Genomic DNA, 21,321 nt, shown 5'->3' with positions numbered 1-21,321 from the left:
ACAGTTGAGTAACTTTTGAGTGACCGTCATTAAGAGGGCTACCTCTTAATTGCTCATAACATCTGAATGGTTAAGAGGTAGTTTCTTAACTATTCATACTTAAGGCTACCTCTTAACCATTAAAAGATTATTATGAGCTATTAAGAGGTAGCCTCTTAATGACTTTTAAGAGGCTACTAAACAGCCCCTAAATCTTTATAAACAGTCGCTTTATCTTTTAAAAGTACTGTCTTGGTCCTATACAGATGTAATTAGTTTCTTTTCTCTCAAACTTATGGTTTTGGTCCCTAAACAATCACTTTACCTTTTCATACATTTAGTTTTCTTTTTACACTTTCGTCTAAGCCAGTCCTCCTTTTGTTTTGTGTGGCATCCCATTTCATAATAATATTTTATTTTATTTTTAAAATATTCGAGAAGTGGGAAGGGTTTTTTACCTCTGGTGATTTATTTAAAAGTTTACATAAATAAACAAGAAACTACTATACATGTAAAACTAGGATATTGGCCTGTGTTACATATAGATGAAAAAAATTTCATACGTCATATATATATATATATATATATATCATAAGAATTCTTTCCATTGTTTTTTACAAAACCAAAAGATGTAGGAAAAATATATATAGCTATCACAAGAATTCTTTAATTAGTTATAAATAATTAATTATAGGAGAAGGACAAGCGGACAAATTGGTTTTGCTTTACTATATTAGTTAGATTAGATGTAATAAAGTCAAAGTAAATGTTAAGTTATGAATTCAAAACTTTAAATGTTAAGTTTGACCAATGTTTGTGTTATATATGTAAAAAAAAGATATGCAAATGAGTCAAAATCATCTCCTCTGGTCAACTAGTTGGATGTCTAGGTTTAGCTTTGAGACTTATTTTGATATGTGCACTTCTAACAACAATATTGTTGGCAGAATGGTAAGGATCCTTGAGAGGTATGAAAGACAAACCGAAAAGGAGGTTAATAGGACCGACCATCAATCTCAAGTACGTCACGATCTTATGTTTAATCACTTGTTATAAAACGTGTTACTATCATTAAAGTAGATATTCAAATAATTTTAGGTAAGCTGGAATTTGGAATATGCAAACCTGAAGGCCAGAATAGAGGTCTTGGAGAAAAATCAAAGGTATGTTCTCAAAAAAAAAAAAAAAAGTGTATAATCATATTTTCTAGCATGTGAGAATCCACATCTGTAAACATATGAAGGGGTCAAATAAAGGTTGAAGTCCCATAACATATATTTATGATGCAATAAAGCATTAATGATGTCATCATGTTTGTTCATAACAGGAATTTCATGGGAGAAGACCTTGATTCCTTGAGTCTCAAGGAACTTCAGAACATAGAGCAGCAACTTGAAAAGGCTGTTAGACGTCTTAGATTGAGAAAGGTACATACATATATTTCATATCTAAAAGGACTGTTCAGGATTGCTTATTAAAACTATTTATTTGATTAGTTGAGTAAAATACACAATGCGAGGTTTCTTTCAAAAGGCAAAAGTTCTCATATACTTTGATGAGTTTACGTACATGAATTTATGATGTGTGTTTTTATTCGCAGAACCAGTTGATGCTAGGATCGATTTCTGAGCTAAAAAGGAAGGTATGTCCATTTTCCCGAAACATAGTCAGATTACATAACAGACTTGTAGTATACATTTAATCCAATCCTCTTATGTAGGAACTAAAGGGGCAAAGGGCATTTGAATAATTTCCTATGCTTTTTAACTTTACAAATTAATGAATTATATTGAAATCTAAACTAAATGTGCCACATGAACTTTCAAGGGGACGGTGTAGTTATAAGCATGTCTTGGATTTAACTCCAGCTTCCACCGGTTTCTGCCTTTAACTCCCCTTAAAGGCCCCTACCATCACAAGTTGTATTTTACCTAATCCAATTGGTTAACAAAATATCAGTGGGCCCATGAGTTATCTGGTGACGGTTCACGATTATTAAAAACAAAATGTGTCATGTGTGCTGTCATGGGGCTAACATGATAATCTAATATTTGACCAAAATGAAAATACCCGCAGGACAAGACTTTGCAGGATCAAAATAGCTTGCTTTTGAAGGAGGTAACATAACGTGCCCCTTGAATTGTTCAATTTACAGTGTGATATAAATAAGTCATAACCTAACGATATTTACACACTTTACCGAAACTATGCAGATTAAAGAAAAGGAAAAAGAGCTAACGCAACAGCCTGTCATGGACCAGCTAACTCATGAGACCGCATCTTCATTTCAACTGAACCTCGGGTTAGCCGCTGATCTTTCAGTAATAATTCTAACTTTTAGTGCTATAGAAGTTGCTGTTTCAACCGTTAACTTGTTTACATTTTTTTTTACAAAAAATACTGCTTATGATTTCAAGGTGGGCTTTTGAAAGTTAATAGTTGTGTGTTCACCTGAGTGCCTTGTGTGTTTTTTATTACATGGCTTGAACAACTTTCAACCCATTCTCTATTTAATTAAAAAAAAGGATTTATGAAATTCATATGCAATGCAGTGAGATTCACCAGGCAAGAGGTAATGGAGAAATAGAAGAAACATTGACACAAAGTCAACTGTTGACTCTCACGCCATGTTGGATGCTTCAGCCCATCAGCCAGTAGATAGATAATACATATAAACTTCTAAATATATATATGCATATGTTTTCATGTTGCATGCTGTAGACAGTGGAGGTGTATATAAGTTGTAATAATGTCATGCAACTTACATATTGGACAACTCATGGAGTTTCTTTTCCTTTCTGAGTCTAGTTTTGTTTGGTTGGTAAATTGAAAATCTATGTTATTGAAATTACACTTAACAGAATATTAAAAGTCAGTTGTTAGGGCAAGACTCATAAGAGGCCAATTCTATGTGTTGTGTAATTTTTCCTGGATTACAACTATGCAGACAAGATGCATAATGTGAATATGGTATTTGCTCGCAATATGTGTTGACTGGTTAGATTTTTCAAATTTGGTAGAAAGCACATATTGGACAAATATACAACTCCAAGACTACAACATTATCAACATAGACTCAAATGAAGATCTCAAATATTGTTAAACACGCAGTCAGTATCATAGATAGTCAAAGGTGCAAAGGGCGGCAAAAATTAAGTGTATGCCTAAGGAAAAAAGGCGCAATAATAGAAAAATATAATATATTTTCCTTTTAAATCGAAGTCCAAAAGATAAAACTAAAAGCTACCATAAAAACGGCCATAACGAATAACATAATAACAATACTTTAAAATCATACCATTAAGTAAATCATCCTGTGAATAGCTACTCGTTGATAGTCGTCGAAGGAGCGTAATCAAGGGACAAAGGGTGAGCCTTGAACCTAGGCGCCAATTTTTAATTTTATTGTAACTTTTAAAAAATCAGCATCGTATTTATTTATCAGAAAAGAACATTTGATGTATTTTAGTTCACAACAATTAATAATGTATTTTAGTTCTCAAGAATAATCATTCAATATCTTGATTCTCAATAACCTAACTCGCCTCATAAAACCACTAGACATCAGATTTTCTCAAAATTTTTTAGTGAAAATAAATCCAATAGAGGGTCACTCAGCATAGTATTAGAGCATCAGCTGGTTCAAGCTGCTTATTGGCCTGTGCACACGTTCAGGAGACTGGTCAGGTTCTATTTTTAATGGTTCAGTCAGATTTTGGCCTGTCAAGACTGGTTCAGGCCAGTTTTGTGCCTAGAAGAAGTCTATTTTTAGGGGTGTAAACAAGCCGGGCTGGAGCTTACACTACTTGAGCTTGACTCGTTAGGCCTTTCTAAAGCTCGAGCTCGCCTCGATCCAAGCCTACGCTTCAGTCCGATTTTGGCTTGCCGGGCTCATAGATGGAAACTGAAGCTCGAGAGGCTAATTTCAGAAAAACTTTAACCAGCCTACGCTCAGCTTGAGCTCAGCCTACAGTGTGAAATTAATATGTAGACGTCCAAAACAGTTAAAACTTACAAATCTCATTAAGGCTTGATGAGCCCAAGCAATCTTCTCATACACGACTTGAGTTTGGACTCGATAACTAAACGAGCCTTTCATCAATCGGATCTCGAATAGCTCGCGAGCAGCTCGGTTCATAAATCACAGAACCAAGGCCTCGCCTTCACCTGATAGTACGTATAGGTGGTACGTATGTTCAGGTAACAACTGATCAAAATTTCATCACTTAAACTAACTACGCATGTTCAATCTGTTAGTATCAAGTGCAAATGTTTATATCAAATTGATTTCACATCAGATATTCTTGATGAACAGAAACGAAAACAAATCACAGCAATGTAAGAATCAAATACAATTAGTAAGGGATTTTCAACTTTAAATTACCTTTTCCGATCCGGAGACGCTAATTCCGGCGCGTTTGACGGAGTGCAGGAACGGGGCGATCAGTTTCCGGTGATGAGCGGGCAACGGAGGGATGTCAATTTGGACGTCGGAGATACCTATGTCGGTAAGACGAAACCCTAGCTTCTCGCCGACTCTGGAAGCGATGGTGGCGTCCCAAAACCAGTGGGGTCTAGGGAAGGTGGTGAGCATGGATCGGTAGTGTGGCATGAACTCTTGTTCGGTGGATGAGGCCATTGCCACGATGGAGTCGGTGGCGGAGTTGGTCACCTGAGCGCTGATTTTCCGGCAGGAGAGAGCTACCCGGAGCAGGTGACGTTGATTCGGGGAACTCATCGCTGTATTTCGTTAGAATGATAAATATATTTATTCTTTTAAAAAAGAGTTTATGGCCATTTTCGTCCCTGTAGTTTGCTACTTTCGCCACTTCGGTCCAAAATTTTTAATTTTGTCAATTTAGTCCTCATAGTTTTAAATATTAGCCAATTACGTCCCATCCGTCTAACGGCATCCAGCTATGCCGTTAGTTTAAGGGTATTTTTGTCTTTCTCCTTTTAATCTTGAGTTAATGGTCATTTTAGTCCCTGTGGTTTGATATCTTTGCCAATTCAGTCCAAAGTTTGAAAATTTGTCAATTTAATGTTCAGTTTAATTTAGTTTTTTTTTTTTTTTTTTATGTTTTTTGATTATAACCCTGAAGAGCATAATTCAAGCCCAAAACCATCGAGCAACCTCAAATACTGGTATGCATTTACTCTGGTGACAACAGTAATCATACCCCCCCTATATTTAGTTTTTAGACATTTCCTAAAATCTTCTCCATGGTGGAATTCAATGGTAAAGTGGTCAAGGTTTCCCTGAAACCGAATTATATAGAAAAAACTAAAAATTGTTTTGTTGATTAATGTATAATAGTTGATTACGACCCAGATTTCGTTATGATATGTTAATCTCTAAACCCTAAATATTATGCATTCATCAAAGAAACGATTTTTAGTTTTTTCCGTACAATTCGGTTTCACGGAATTGCTTTGACCACTTTACCATTGAATTCCACCATGGGGGAGAGTTTAGGAACCGTCTAGAAACTAAATACGAGAGGAGGGGGTATGATTACTGTTGTCGACAGAGTAAATGCAGACTTGTTTTGGGCTTGGATAACGCTCTCTAGGGTTATAGAAAAAAAACTGACTTGAATTGACAAAATTTCAAACTTTGGACTGAATTGGCAAAAGTATCAAACCACGGGGACGAAAATGACCAATAACTCAAAATAAAAGGGAGAAAGACAAAAATACCCTTAAACTAACGGCATATCTGGATGTCGTTAGACGGATAGGACGTAATTGGCTAATATTTAAAACTATGAGGACTAAATTGACAAAAATACAAATTTTGGACTGAAGTGGCGAAAGTAGCAAACCACAGGGACGAAAATGGCCATTAACTCTTTATTTTATTTTATATCATAGGGCGAAAAGGAAAATGGGTAATCAAATGGCAAAATATGACTCCACAAATAAAGCTGATTAGCCCAAGCCAATCATTTTTCTATAAGATAAAACCCATCGTCTCAAGGTCTACCATGATAAAATCCAGTTTTGAACTTGAAACCTTGCAGCGTTCAGCCAAAATCTTTACTTATTCTTCAATGTCAGTTGAACTAAAAGTCATTGGCAAGGTGGGGGGGGGGGGGGGGGGGGTTGGGTTTAAGTCTAGCAAGGTGAGGGGGACCTTGGCTAGAAACTAGCTGAGCAAAAATTGGTTTATATTAGTTGTATAGTACGGAGAAAAGCAAAAAATGGCTATATTAGTTGTATGAATTTGTACATGTTTACATCAATCATTTCTTTGTTAATCAATATGATGATTTTTCTCTAGTCATGCGTTCCATTTCCTTAGATGCGCTTATATTTATCATGGATTTGTTCATCATCGACACTAACTAATTGGTTTTATTCTTTAGACTGTTTATCATTTCGCCGTTTGTTATTAAAATTAGATTTGTTCAAATAATTCGTTTAAAAAAAAGCCTATCACACTTGAAATAAACTCTGTTTAAAAGTGTCATCTTAGTCCAACTCAGTCTATAAACAATCAGAGTTCAAGCTTGACGGTGGCTCCGCTTGTAACCAGCCATGGGTAGGAATGCCAAATATGTAATCTATTTTTTTTCCCCATGTCTACATAAAAAGAGGTAGAAACTAAACAATGTAAATAACTTAGTGCATAGGTTTCTATTCTGATGCTTTATCAAAGTAACTAATATATCTTTCATAATCATATAGAAAAAATTAGTTATCCTAAAATATATTTGTGTAGAGAACTAAGATAACCAACCAATATGCTTGCACGAGTTGAAACATAAAAAACACCTGGTATTATAAAAATAGTGAACCAAATGCTCTGTTTTGCCAAACAGGGTCAACCCTTTAGAATTTCACACCAGTCAACTTCACAAAACTAACGATTGCAGAAGTAACCTAGCATTGGCAGCCATCGCGATCGACTCATCATCTTGCTTCTCCTTTGCAGCTGCAATGGCAGCCACATAGGCTTCTTGTGCCTCTTCCATTTTCCTCATTTCCACCACACCCATGTCATCCTACATATTACATATCAAATTAGAGTTTTGCAATGACTTTGAATCAGTGGCATATGGCTTACTATTTCAGGAAGGTGGCCACAATGTGGGGTGATATCATAATAGTCTTCATGCGAAAGGGTATAATTGTCATTTGACAAACCATCGAATAACTGCGTGTATGATGACGTCTCTCCTTGAATGGCATTCAAATCTTCCTGGAGTTTATCCACCTTTTTGTTGGAAGTCATTGTTTCCCACTGTAGTTTCTCTATAGATGCTTGTTTATCTGCAAGCTGAACCTGTGACGACCAAACAAACATACCTTGTAAAACTCGTCCATAAAAACAGATAAAAAATAACGTACACTCGAGTTAACAATGTATTTGTAATGATGATAATGTGCAAATACCAATTTCAACCGCTATGCTTCTAGGCAATGGGCCCCACCAATACCCTATTAACCAAGGGGCACTTATCACTTTGCCAGACCATGAACGTTACTTTAATCTTTACAAATCTTAAGGGTGTGCATGGGTCGGTTTTGGAATCAAACCAAAATTTCAGTTTTTAAAAACCATTCTGTTTAGGTTTGCCATTTGGGCTTGAAACTTTTTGGCCAAAATAAAACTAACCCAAAATAATGAAATTGAGCCTACATGTTTTTGTGATATAAGAGTTAATTAATTATTATACATTTGGACTAACTCTATATTAGGTTTTTATAAATTACTGAAATTTCACAACAGAAATGAAAATCCATAAGTTGTGTTCCGTGCGGTTTGATTTTACACACAAAACTGAGATCAAACCGAAATTTCAGTTTTTTTACGAAAACATAAAACCAAACAGTCAGTTTTTGTTTGGATTCGGTTATTAGTTAAGGATCGGTTTTTCTGTTTCATTCTCGCCACTGCATAATATAATAAACTTTTAATCCCATTCCACAAATCATCGCTGTTTATTTTCACAAAAATGTCAAATTTAGTCATCTTATCTATAAATTCTGCTAAAAAAATAATAAGTATCTGATTATAAGAATTTCAAACAATTGACGGGTGGATTGTAGAGCCACCCTTAAGTGTCGTAATTCTAGTTAAAACGTGTGCGTTTATGTATAAATTCAAGGATTTGGAATACTACACTATGTTGTGTAATGCAGGTACAAATGAGGAGAAAAGGTTGCTCGAGTGTGTTCAGAAGAAAAGGAACAAGAGAGTCAATGCGGGAAGTCAACAGCCAAGAATTGATAAAGAAAAATGAAATTTTGAACTGGGTCTACCATAGCTTACGGTAGCCACCGTAAACAGACACTTTCCACCGTAGGAACTTCAGGGCTACCGTAGCTTACTGTAGCCTCAACATTTTGATGTCGGTTACAACTCGAAAAATGGGTTTTAAAGGACTTTTGGGTTCCATTCTTGGGGATTCCGAACTAGACAATTGGTGTAGGTGATTTTGGTGCCTTGGAACAATATTTTGGGGGTTTCTAATTGAAGATTAACATCATAATCTTTGATTTAATTGGATTAAACATTGGATTGATGAAACCAATCATGTGTGGCTAAACCCTTTGGTGTTTCTCTTAGATGTAAGGTTATTCACAATACATTTATGTTTATTATTCTTGAATTTGGATTGGTTATCTAATTATTGAGGTTAGTATAACTATGATGTTTGTTTGATTGTTTGTAATTTGTCCATATCGTTTTAAACCTAGTTTAGTTCTATACGTTCTTGGTGTCGTTGACAATTGAGATTTAGTAGAAGGAATTAGGATTAAGACTATATTGATTGATTATCAAGTAACGACCTCGCGTTCTAGGAATCCGAGTACTTAGTTCTTGATTAATCACAAACAATTACATTTACACAAAATCAAGATATTATGATTTATCCATTGAACTTTAATAAAAGTGTTGAGTAATAACCCGAATTCCAAGAGGAATACTTGCTAAAGCAATTGTTTACAACTTTCGTTTAGTTTATTTAGTTTATAAAATCAAATCAAAACCAACTTGAGAATTACTTTTTCGTCATTTACATTTATATTAGTTTAATTGTTGAGTTACTTAGTAACACATATTCCACAAACTCCTCGTGTTCGACACCCACTTACCGCTATCTAGTTAGTTGTATTTGGTTTATTTTTGCGCGAGTCTTCGACCTCGTGTCAAATTTTGGCGCCGTTGCCGGGGAGTAGTGCGCAACGTGTGTTATTTTTGTAGTTTTTGTTTACTTGTTATTGTCACTTTTACACTAGCTGTGCTAGTGTGCAGGTACTTACAGGTATATGCATACACGACGCTTGCGGTCTTCATCACCGTTAGCTTTTGATCCGGAAATCGAGAGAACTTTTCGCCAAAATCGGATTCTTCAAAGGGAGAACAAGATTATTCGGTCACCAAGCACACAAAGTCGAACAACTGACACCACAATCATGACTTCGGAACAAACTTTACCGCCAATGCCACCACCCATCAATCCACAGAACCCACCATCCACTAAACCCATTACCACCACAAATCCTACAAGCGAGCCTACTTCAACCGTGTTTAGCTTTCAACCACCAGCTAACATTCCACCCTTGTCCAACTTTATGCTTATTCAAGGACAATCATCGACTTCATCACAACAATCACCTTTTCACTCTCAACAGCATCCATTCTACCATCAACAACCATACACATTTCCCCAAGACCCACCCATAACCCATATTTCACCGGGTCGTAGATCAGGCCCGCATTTGTTTGGTGGGCCACATTATGGAGATAACAATGAAGGGTATGAAGAATTTGAAGAAGGATATGTAAGTGGAGTTGACGGGAGTCAATTGAGGGTGCAAGGGCAATTCGGGTATGGACCCGAACAACAACCGCAGCAACTAGTGCAAAAATGGGGTAGGCCGAATATCAATCAAATACAACAACCACAACCATTGCAACAAGTTCCACAACAACCGCAATATCAACAACCTCAACAACCAAATCCTCAACCATAATTCCAACAATATGCCCAACAAAGGCCCGTTTACCGGCAAATGGGCCAACCGAGAGTACCTTTGGGGGTACCAAGAAGGCATGCAATGGAGATAGTTAGGGGAATTGAAGCTCATTTTAGACCGATCATCACCAATAACCCATCTCCGGTAGTTATTCCTCAAAACCAAAATGGAAGAACGTTTGAGGTGAGAACCAATGCGCTCCAAAGTTTACCAAAGTATAAAGGTCTAGCAACGGAAGAACCTTATTTTCATTTGGAGGCATATGACTCTATTTGCAACACGATTGGGGGTCAAGGTTTTTCACCGGATGAAGTTAAGTTGGTTTTATTCCAATTCTCGTTAGAAGATAAGGCAAAGAGATGGTTCTACACTTTGCCTTCCGCATCAATTTATACTTATGCCGAGATGCAACAAAGGTTCTTGGAAGAGTTTTACACGGCCCAAAAGACTAATGATGCGAGACGAATTTTGAGAAGCTTCCAACAACAATCGGGTGAGATGTTTCATGAAGCATTCGAGCGGTTTAATATGATGATCAAAAATTGTCCTCATGATGGTGTAGCTCTTTGGGAATTGTTGAATGCTTTTCATGATGGGTTAAATGCGGAAGATGAGAGGGACTTAATGTCAATCACAAATGGTACATTCGGTACCAATTATGAACAAGATGATTGGGCATTCTTGGAGCAAATGTCGGTCACATCGAAGAGAAAGGCTCAAACCGTAAGAAGAGCAAGGCCGGCAATTGGAAGACCGCAAGTCCATGCCGTAGAAGATGTAGGAGTACAAACCACTAACCAAAGAATTGATGTTTGTACAAATTGCAATGAGTTGGGTCATGCGGCGAATGTGTGTACGGTGGGACAAGCACAATTAGAGAACGTGAATGCACTTCAAGGTCAAGGGGGAGGTGGTCGAACTTATAACATGAATTCAAACACTTACCACCCCGGGTTGAAAAATCATCCCAATTTTCGTTATACGAATCCGGCTACTCAATCAAATCCGAATTTCCAAGGGAATCAAGGAAATTATGTTCCACACCACCAATACAATAATCAAGGCTTTCAAAGTCAATTTCAACAAACGGGAAGTGGTCAAAGTGGGTGTTCGGGTCAAAGTTATTCAAGTGGGAATGAAGTCATGGATATGCTTAGGATGATACAACAAGACATGCAAAGGAGAAATCAACTTGATGAAGTGCGCATGAAAAAGGATGAAGTCCGTGACAAAGTCATTCAATCGTTGACCACTCAAATGGGTCAACTTGCAACCGATGTTGAGAATTTGAAGAAACACAGCTCGAGCTTAAAGAAGGGGAACAACGTGCATATCAATGCGGTAAGTCTTTTACCTAATTTTGGAATTTCAAGTTGATCCAACACCACAGTTTGTTGAGGAGGTGGTGGAAGATATTAGTGATGAGACTGAAAATGTGAGTAATTATGAAACAATTTTTCAAAACAACTCTGAATTACAACCGAATGAAATATCTTTTTGTGAAAATTGTTCTTGTGATAAATGTTTAAATGACAAATTAACCAAAATAAGGGATGAGAGGGTTGATAATAATATTATCCCGAGTAAACTTCAAGACCCAGGAGTGCCCCTTTTATCAATCCAAATTGGTGAATTTAAAACTGATCGGGCACTGCTAGATCTTGGAGCTTGTGTTAGTATAATGCCTGGTAGTTTATATGATCAGTATGAGTTTGGTCCGCTACAAAAAGTAAACACCACCGTGGTTTTAGCTGATCAAACCCATACACTTCCACGAGGCATGATATATAATGTGATGGTACATGTGGAGGATTTCTGTTACTCAGTTGACTTTTTAGTACTTGATTATGCTAAAAATGTAACAAATACGGAACCCACAGTCATATTGGGTAGACCCTTCCTCGCCACTTCACTTGTAGTAATTGATTGTGCTAGGGGGACACTGGGAATTAAATGTGGGAATCGTGATAAACGGTTATTATTATTTGAAAATACTACTGACCCTTTTATTGACAAGGAAAACCTGAAGGTGGATTTTGTTAACAATTGTGTATCCTTGAGCAAGGATCACACGAAAATGGAGTGTTTTGTGATTGACAGGTCAGTTGAGAAGAAAGAAGCTGAGCATCAACAGAGTGAGAAGGTGGCAGAAAAAGGTGGCCGACCAAGGAAGATAAAAGTGAGACATCCACCTAACCTAAATGATCCAGGGTGGAGGATGAGGATGTTCGGGCCCGGACCTGGTTTGCCGGAATACTGGCAACAATTGCTTGAAAAAGAGCGTGCTTATAACGAGAAGGCTGCACGGGAGTGGGCCAGTCACCCACCTTGAATGTCATAAAAGTTTCAAAAAGGTGGTAATTGTACATTTTGTATATTTTTATTTTTATTTTGCTCTATAATTTCTAGTTTGTTGTTATTAATGGTATTTTAAGTTACCATCATAGCAAAAACCAAGTGTGGGGAAATTCTTATGGATTTCTTTTCGACACTATGTTGGGGACAACACGGGTTTTTCATGAATGGAAGTGAAGTTTTTAATTTCTCAAAACCATACATTGGGGACAATGTATCCCAAGTGTGGGGATGGGGGAATTTTTTGTTCTTAAAAATTTTTCATAAAAAAAAAGAAAAGAGAAAAGAGAAAAAAATAAAAATAAAAAATTTAAAGATAGTCGGAAAGTGGTAAGATGGCGGTGTAAGGTTTTGGTCCCTTTTCATGGTCACAATTCCCTAAAGGTCAAGTTTGCTTAGTTGTTTTAAAAAAACGAGGTTGTGTAGTATTCTAGTCAAGGTTAGCATGTTTTCGGTACAATAACCTTCATAACATGTCCATGTCCATTTGTTTATGGGAAAGTGAAGAGCGGTGATGGATTGGTTATTCTCCGTTAGAACTTGTGCTATCAATGCATTTTGAGACCTTAGCTTGGCATAAGTACAAAAGTGATAGAGGCAATTAGGTTTAAACCTCGTCTGGATGAGCGTGAGTGTGGGTTTTGAGGGGTTGGGCCTCATACATTACACATATGAGCGTGGGCAATGAGAGGGGCGGGGGGTTGGTTCCCTTACAAAAATTTATTGGACTTATTCTTCTGATTTAATCAACCCCGATGTTATGTTGCGAGACGATCCGGCTTAGTAGGTATTTCTTTGTATTTGTAATTGTTATAGTACTAATCAATAGGAAGTATCGAGTATTATGTTTACTCAAAAAAAAAAAAAAAAGAAAGAAAGAAAGAAAAAAAAGAAAAAAAAAGAAAGGTATGGTGTAGTGAGTGTTGAGATGCAAGTTAGTAATGTTTATTGTTGTTTATATTATTGTTTATTTAGTTTTGATGTAATAAGCCGGATCAGATCGCCTGAGCTACTTTCAATATTCCATTCCATACCCTTACACCTAGCCCCGTTATAACCTGTTTTAAATCCTCTTGATTTGTATTTGTGTCAAAGCATATATAGGTGGAGATTTGATGGTAGTACAAGCGTATGCGAGGAGAATTGAGTATTATTGGAAAATATAGAACGATCACCGATAAGAGGGTTAATGAGTGACGGTGTGTTATGTGTGAGTAAAAGCCGAAAGCATGTTAAGATTGACTAGAATTCTATGTTTTAAATATAATATTGAGTGATACTAATGCAAACCTCTAATAATGAGGGAATAGGGTATGATTGGGGACCTTGACTGAGCCGGGCTTTGTGGTATGTTTGGTGGTTATATTTTAAAAACAAGAAATTGTTTAAGTTGCTTGAGGGCAAGCAACGTGTAAGTGTGGGGATGTGACGGGTGGATTGTAGAGCCACCCTTAAGTGTCGTAATTCTAGTTAAAACGTGTGCGTTTATGTATAAATTCAAGGATTTGGATTACTACACTATGTTGTGTAATGCAGGTACAAATGAGGAGAAAAGGTTGCTCGAGTGTGTTCAGATGAAAAGGAACAAGAGAGTCAATGCAGGAAGTCAACAACCAAGAATTGATAAAGAAAAATGGAATTTTGAACTGGGTCTACCGTAGCTTACGGTAGCCACCGTAAGCTACACTAGGGGTCTGCAGTAAAAAGCCACCGTAAACAGACACTTTCCATCGTAGGAACTTCAGGGCTACCGTAGCTTACGGTAGCCACCGTAGCTTACTGTAGCCTCAGCATTTTGATGTCGGTTACAACTCGAAAAATGGGTTTTAAAGGACTTTTGGGTTCCATTCTTGGGGATTCCGAACTAGACAATTGGTGTGGGTGATTTTGGTGCCTTGGAACAATATTTTGGGTGTTTCTAATTGAAGATTAACATCATAATCTTTGATTGAATTGGATTAAACATTGGATTGATGAAACCAATCATGTGTGGCTAAACCCTTTGGTGTTTCTCTTAGATGTAAGGTTATTCACAATACATTTATGTTTATTATTCTTGAATTTGGATTGGTTATCTAATTGTTAAAGTTAGTATAACTATGATGTTTGTTTGATTGTTTGTAATTTGTCCATATCGTTTTAAACCTAGTTTAGTTCTATACGTTCTTGGTGTCGTTGACAATTAAGATTAGTAGAAGGAATTAGGATTAAGACTATATTGATTGATTATCAAGTAACGACCTCGCGTTCTAGGAATCCGAGTACTTAGTTCTTGATTAATCACAAACAATTACATTTACACAAAATCAAGATATTATGATTTATCCATTGAACTTTAATAAAAGTGTTGAGTAATAACCCGAATTCCAAGAGGAATACTTGCTAAAGCAATTGTTTACAACTTTCGTTTAGTTTATTTAGTTTATAAAATCAAATCAAAACCAACTTGAGAATTACTTTTTCGTCATTTACATTTATATTAGTTTAATTGTTGAGTTACTTAGTAACACATATTCCACAAACTCCTCGTGGTCGACACCCACTTACCGCTATCTAGTTAGTTGTATTTGATTTATTTTTGCGTGAGTCTTCGACCTCGTGTCAACAACAAAAAAGGAATTTTCACACCATGTTTAGTTGCAATTAATTATCAAATTCTCATGATTCAAAATCACATCTTTACTATCAAAACACTTACCTTCACATCAGCTACTTGTGCTTGAGTAAACCGCAGTAAATCATCCTTCTCCAACACCTGTTTTTTCACTTACTTGAGCACGCTACGAACACAATCGGTTTGACTTTTCAAGCCTTCTGTTGACTTCAAAATCTCATCTTTCTCCAACAACTGTTTCTGCAAACCCTCCACTTTCTCCATCAATTCTTCTGTTTCTTTTATCAAATTTCCACCATTTTCTACGCGTTTATTCCCAGGAAAGGATTGATCATTCCGCCCTTTTTCTCCATTCATCTGAAACAAAATGTAAGCCTTGCAAGTTGTTGAATTGTGATAGTTCAAGCCATGGAATACAGAAGCGATAAGAATTGCCTAAAGTGTCGTAAACATCGGAATTAGTCGGGGACTAGTCATTGGGTTACTGATTAATATTTTCCTAATTGGTGACATAAGTCGGTCAAAAAGAAAATTAAGCTTTTTAATTTTTTTAAAGGTAGTCGAACCTTGATTTTCTCATTGATTTGTTATGTACTTATGTTTATGTTTGAAGTATTTATGTGAACATTTGTATGTAATTTTCCAACCGAATCAATTCTGATTAATCCCGATTCCCAACTCCCAACTAGCGAGTTTTACAATACGGATTACCTTATTAGAGATTGATTCTCGTGAAGGTTTCTTGGTGTAGATCATCGACCCCCTGCGAGTGTACGAACTACTCGCATTTTGATCCTACGAAAACAATTCCGAATTTAGGGTTTAAATAATTTGGGAAATCAGTTTCGTGAAATCTGATTAAATCAAAGTATACGTAAGCAAAGAAATTAAGAAACCCTAATGTAATGTAATTGAAGGCAAAAGAAATGGAATTACAATGAACGACTGAAGGGCAGGAACGATCTGGACGAGGTCATCGAATAAAAGACGGTCGACTGATGATGCAAATGCATTGCTGGAGATGACACAAAAAGTGAACAACTGAGAAGTGGGGGGAGGTTTGAAAGATGTGGCGGGACACTTAAGTACCCGTATTGTATCATTCTTGAAAAGTGGATACAGAATTACTAATACTACATATTTGTTACACAGATATCCAGTGGAGAAGCTTGGACGGAATCTTGAGAGGGGGTTCAAAACTTTCGGATGAGAATGGATAGATTTACATTATGTATAAAGAGTTTCGAACCAAAACATCAATTATAGCATACACCGATAGCTTGGATTGTTCAAACCTGTAACATTATAAACTAATTTCGTAATGCCGTTCTCACAGCTTTAATCCTTCACTTTTTTTATCAACACTAAGTAGAGCAATTGGAGGATAAACTATAAATAATGACACTTCAAGTTACTAAATCACACAATCGCTTCACATCACATGCTCTAAGTGTATGATCTCAAAAGCAAGACACAAATTAGCTTTTACCTCTTACAATGACATTTGATGGTTTGAGAGAATTATAATATAAAAATAGTAATAATAATACATGTTGGGATGGGACTTGATAATGATGGTTTCTTAGTTGTTTAGACATTCATCATCATACATTTCTTACACAAAATGATCCAATCAATTAACAACTATACCAAACATGATCATTATCAAATTAAGCCAATGCATCAGCACCAGCCACAATCTCCAAAATCCCTCCGGTAATCTTCGCTTGACGTTGGCGATTATAAACCCGTGACAAGTTCTTCTTCAACTCGGTCGCATTATCAGTCGCGCTCCCCATTGCAGTCATTCGTGCAACGAGCTCACTCGCTAATGACTCATGCAATGCCTTTAATATCTGACTGCTTAAATACCATGGTAACAAAGCATCCAATATATGATCCGCGTCTTGCTCGAATTGCAAAATCGGCGAAAAATCAATCGTTTCGGTTCTAACCACATCGCGTTCAACGGTCAATTTACCCTCTTTTGTGGTCAACCTAAATAACTCATCTTCAGCAGCATCAGCACATACTCCATTGGTGTGAATCACGGGATCCGATTTCACAAGTGAAACAAATTTCGTGTATAGAAGCTCGATTTTGTTGACTTCTTTGCTTACAAATAACGAAAACACATCGTCTGCTACGATCACTTGAGCTTCTTTCGCAGTCGGGAAGCTGCTCCCTTCGAGAAACTTGTCAACCGGAATATTCGGTTGGTCATAATTTCATCCCTATCTGGTGTCACTTCCATGGGCGGGCCTCCATTTCCATGACAATATCAGATTGCAGTTGCGGTTCAGTAGAAATGCATCAAGGTTGAAGTAACGAACAAATTCTGTACAACAGGTTAACTACTCTCGGTTTTAAGGCTTATAACTTATAAAGGTCACAAATAACAATGTGTAGATAAAAGTTACCTTTTCGAAGGCCATGACAAGCTTTGAGAGATTTGAATACAAGTTTGGTGCATCTAGTATGATCTGTTCATTTTAAGAATATATACAAAAATTTAAAAGATATACACATGAATTCATGTCATTTAAAAGGTAGCCTGCAGTTTAGCAAGCGGGATCAAATTATCACCACAAATAATATCAGCATATTCACCTCATATAACCTTTGTAGGGTAAATGGTGGGTCATCAACAAAACTATGAAGAACTACAAAACATAATCAAAAGAAAGTAAATTCTTCATATTTTATACCCTTGAAAGAAAGGGGTATGAAATAAACTTTTCAACACAGCAGGTTGAAAGGCAACAAATAAAAAAAGGTGCATGATTGCGAAAGTACCGTCATCCAACCTTTTCGCCATTTCAGCAATTGTCTCTCCTAGGACCGTATGCTAGTGGTTCGGTTCCAGACAGGTTTACAAAGAACTGACTATAAGCAAAATGGGATGCAAATGCAAAATACATACACACCTCAAATACTTGTTTATTTGTGTTTCAAAGAGACCAGCAATAACTCAGATGCAAACAAATTATAAATATAAACATACATTAAAACTGGGTTGCTTACAAGCATAATCAGGGGTCACGAAACCAAAATAACTGAAGCGTGGCCAACGCCTATAGAAATCGACTGCTTGGTCTTAAGTTTTTTAAATAATACAATTTCTTTGTTTGGTTTTATTTTTAACTAAAACCAAAAAAACAACTCAACTTTAACTTATTTATAGTTTACAAAAAATTAATAAATGTGTATACCAAAAATGGTAGTTCTAATTGTGTAAATATTGATCGATCATTGATCCAAAAGAAAAAAAAATAGACCCAATGTTCCAGGCCCAGATCCATTATTTTGAGATTTTTTTGTCCCAACTCTCAAATTTCAAGCGTAAATGGTAAAACAAAAAACCAAAACCGAAGCAATTGTAAAAAATGAAAAACCAAAACTGGGCAGTTTTCAAAAGCCAAAGAAGCAGCCCACACCGACCCTTGCACAACCATAAATCTAAGAGATTTATAAAACCTTCCAAGATGGGGATTCAAAGGCAGAATGTATGGCCTCCTTAAACTAATCCTAGTGATTAAGAAATGAATGACCACCAAGTGATTGCAATTGACAACACCTTCAACCGGTACTCAAATGATGTTTCTATGGCAATATATATTTATAATTATAAATATATATTGTGTTGATCTTGCCTAAAAATAAACAATATATAGTATCAACACAAGATCACAAGATGAAATGTCAAACATACGACAAATTATTGAAAGAATTACAAAACGAAAACCTTATTCAACGATTGGCTAGTAAAATTTCCACCTCAACCAAGAGGACTTCCTTTTAAATTTGATATAATAGAAGATAAAAGCAGTTCAACAGCTTGATTAACCTTCAATTCTGGATTTGAATGTATGCAAGCACAACCCGGCGGAGCATTTGTTTTCATAAATATGGAAACCTTTTTAATTGCCTATTCAGTAAATCTTCTTAGTAGATATGAGATAGCTGCATTAGAATTACAATATACAATAACAGAATTGAAATAACCGCAATTATGAGCCAGAGTTGAGAGGAGCTTGTTTGGCTTTAATAATCATCTGCACAAAGATAAAGAGGAGCCACAAAAATCATCTTCAAGCAACCTTTAATAAAAGTTCAATTAATAAACCTAAACAACTGTATTCGTTTTACTAATAAAACATAGTAAGAATAAAACAATGAAAAAACAGAGAGGAGGATGAAGCATGAGACGGAAAACATTGGCGATAATCATAGCGGGTATGTAGTTTTGAAAGTAATTTAGCCAGTATGGATTCGGTTCATTATAAGTATTTCGTAACATTACACTACAATTGTAAGCGAAGATATAAGATAGTTAAGGGTAAAATTGCGTTCAAGTCGTGTTTGGGACTCGCTTAAGGTTTTCGAGTTCGTCTCCAATTGGACCCCTGCAAGCATGAGCCGTTTAGCACCCCAACTAAGCACATCAAAGAAAAACTCTACTGCCAAACATGTCATTTTCGGGTCAGCTCGCAAACGCACGGTTCCTTTAATACATCAGCATAAATTGAACTTAACAATAAGATATTTTATATAAGTCTATAACATCTTACTTATGTTCATAGTTAATATAGAAAATTCTCCTACATGAGCATGTTTACAGATAGTTGCAACACCTGTGTATGGTGATACTAACAGCTCTCCTATCGGTCTGAAATGCTAGAAGATCAGATATAATTTCAGCAATGTGGCCAACTAGTTTTTATTCACAAGTTAATGTTAGAACAAAAACTTAGGGAAGTATTTGCGGATACTAAAATAATCAGGAAACGCTTACCTGGCAAATGTCACACCACGACTCAGGGCCTGGGCGTGACACCCGTTAGTTGGTATATGTTTTGAAAATATATCAGAGTTGCGGGTTTGTTTTAGCGGAAGTCTTTAAAATAAAATATTCATTTATAAAATGTCGGATTATAATATCCGTTGGATATTGTATGATAAAATATGAGCGGAAGTCTTTTTGGATAAAATATTGTTATGTTGAAATCTCGGAATTTTAAATACCCGTTTTGATAATTCAAATACATGTCTTTGGAAAATATGGTTCTTTATAATATTCTGAATAAAATATCTGAGCCATCAGATAACCTCTAATAACTATATCTCCAATCTTTTAATATGTCTTGTCTGTCAGTTCTATTCTTTACAGTTTTCCTGAAATGTGGGAGAAAAATACGACAGCATACAGCCGGTGAATGACGCTGACTTAGTTGTGAAATCTTTTCAATACCATTGTGTAATCAACAATAATACCTTTGTGACAACCCATTAGGCACCCAACTCAATTGAGATAAAATTACCCTAAGTACATGTACAATTAATCATATACACAATATCATTTCTCTGAACAGTCCTGCAGACTTCCATAGGCATGTTTGATGATATGCATGGCCTCGGGGAACTCCGAGTCACCATGTATGAATGGATACAGACACCTGTATACTCTTAATCTGAGTATGCCCGTTTCTTATTATTGTAACACAAAGTTTTAAGAATTCGTAAATCCTACGCAAACAGTCTGACTCTATAAGTGTTGTAAAAGTTTATGGCGTATTCACCTTTTGATTGTAATTAGTTGTTGATACTGATTCCTGTTTATGATCAGCTTCGGTAACTGACCCCTGTCTGTAATCAGTTTCTGATATTTGATTCTGATTGATTGATTGATTGTTATCTCGGACCTATAGTACGAGAATAACATTTGTATGAATATCTAGATCAATGATCTAGCTTCAGACCCGTAGTTTGTTTTGTATAGCTTTAACCGTAATAAATCATTTGTTTATATAAAACATTTGGACCTTTAGTCCTTTTGTCTGTGTATCAGTTATGTGCTAGGTTTCTTCTTCAGGAAGAAACATCTAAACCAGGTTTCTTCTTCAACAAGAAACATTACTTTAACTATAACCGTTGTGAATGAATATTTCTTAATCATAAACAAATGTTATTTTAACTATACCCTTGGTGTGTGAATGCTTACGTTTCCTAATCATGAAGAAACAATAATTTAGCTATAGCCTTTGCTTATGAAAATTTATATTATACTTAACTTTGATCAAGGTTTGGGCTATACCCCCGACTATGGTCTAAGCCATTATAATAATAAAATAATATTTAAGCAGAACCTCTCCCTCACACGGGTATTTGGAGTTAATGCCTATGACTGATCAAGTAACTCTTCTACTCTCAATCGCATTCTAGAGCTTAAATCGTCAGAGCTTCGGAGCTTGGCACGTTCTACGAGACGCGACACGCAAAACAAGGCTATACGTGTGAAAGTGTTGTGTGTATGGCGTAAAAAGAACATGCCCTGAATCCACCTATTTATACTGATTTTTGGGTTCCTCCGCGTATCGCGAACG

The 21,321-nt window shown here is 36.2% G+C and overlaps 1 protein-coding gene and 2 pseudogenes across 2 annotated transcripts; 1 reads left to right on the top strand and 2 right to left on the bottom strand.

Moving 5' to 3' along the window:
- Positions 1 to 927: 927 nt before the first annotated feature.
- Positions 928 to 2,700, top strand: LOC143622371 (agamous-like MADS-box protein AP1; annotated as a pseudogene).
- A 4,119-nt stretch (positions 2,701 to 6,819) lies between these two features.
- On the bottom strand, positions 6,820 to 16,041 carry LOC143622370 (protein MICROTUBULE BINDING PROTEIN 2C-like; annotated as a pseudogene). The gene is made up of 6 exons (XR_013151687.1): positions 16,028 to 16,041; positions 15,875 to 15,953; positions 15,650 to 15,733; positions 15,023 to 15,295; positions 7,049 to 7,267; positions 6,820 to 6,986 (listed from the first exon to the last, which is right to left on the bottom strand). The product of XR_013151687.1 is annotated as a protein MICROTUBULE BINDING PROTEIN 2C-like (transcript).
- Positions 16,042 to 16,566: 525 nt separating this feature from the next.
- Positions 16,567 to 17,756, bottom strand: LOC143622369 (ATP synthase gamma chain, chloroplastic-like). Its single transcript, XM_077093545.1, has 4 exons — positions 17,735 to 17,756; positions 17,549 to 17,601; positions 17,359 to 17,421; positions 16,567 to 17,163 (listed from the first exon to the last, which is right to left on the bottom strand). The coding sequence occupies exons 1-4, from the start codon at positions 17,754 to 17,756 to the stop codon at positions 16,609 to 16,611; spliced, it is 693 nt and encodes a 230-aa protein (XP_076949660.1). The 3' UTR covers positions 16,567 to 16,608.
- Between the last annotated feature and the right edge of the window lie 3,565 nt (positions 17,757 to 21,321).

Source organism: Bidens hawaiensis, unplaced genomic scaffold, assembly GCF_021521415.1.
Source record: "Bidens hawaiensis isolate Kalapana, Puna unplaced genomic scaffold, B.hawaiensis_p1.1 tig00003126_1, whole genome shotgun sequence".
Lineage (NCBI taxonomy): Eukaryota > Viridiplantae > Streptophyta > Magnoliopsida > Asterales > Asteraceae > Bidens > Bidens hawaiensis.
Note: the sequence above shows the minus strand (reverse complement) of the source record. Positions and strands in the feature narration are given on the sequence as shown.

What these genes read in the sequence shown, in the direction of transcription:
- LOC143622369 (XM_077093545.1), bottom strand. Translation starts at nt 17,756, where the DNA reads ATGGCGAAAAGGTTGGATGACG. An exon ending in GGCGAAAAGGTTGGATGACG is followed by an intron (nt 17,602 to 17,734) that starts GTACTTTCGCAA and finishes TATGTTTTGTAG; the next exon opens with TTCTTCATAGTTTTGTTGAT. An exon ending in TTGTCATGGCCTTCGAAAAG is followed by an intron (nt 17,164 to 17,358) that starts GTAACTTTTATC and finishes TAGGGATGAAAT; the next exon opens with TATGACCAACCGAATATTCC.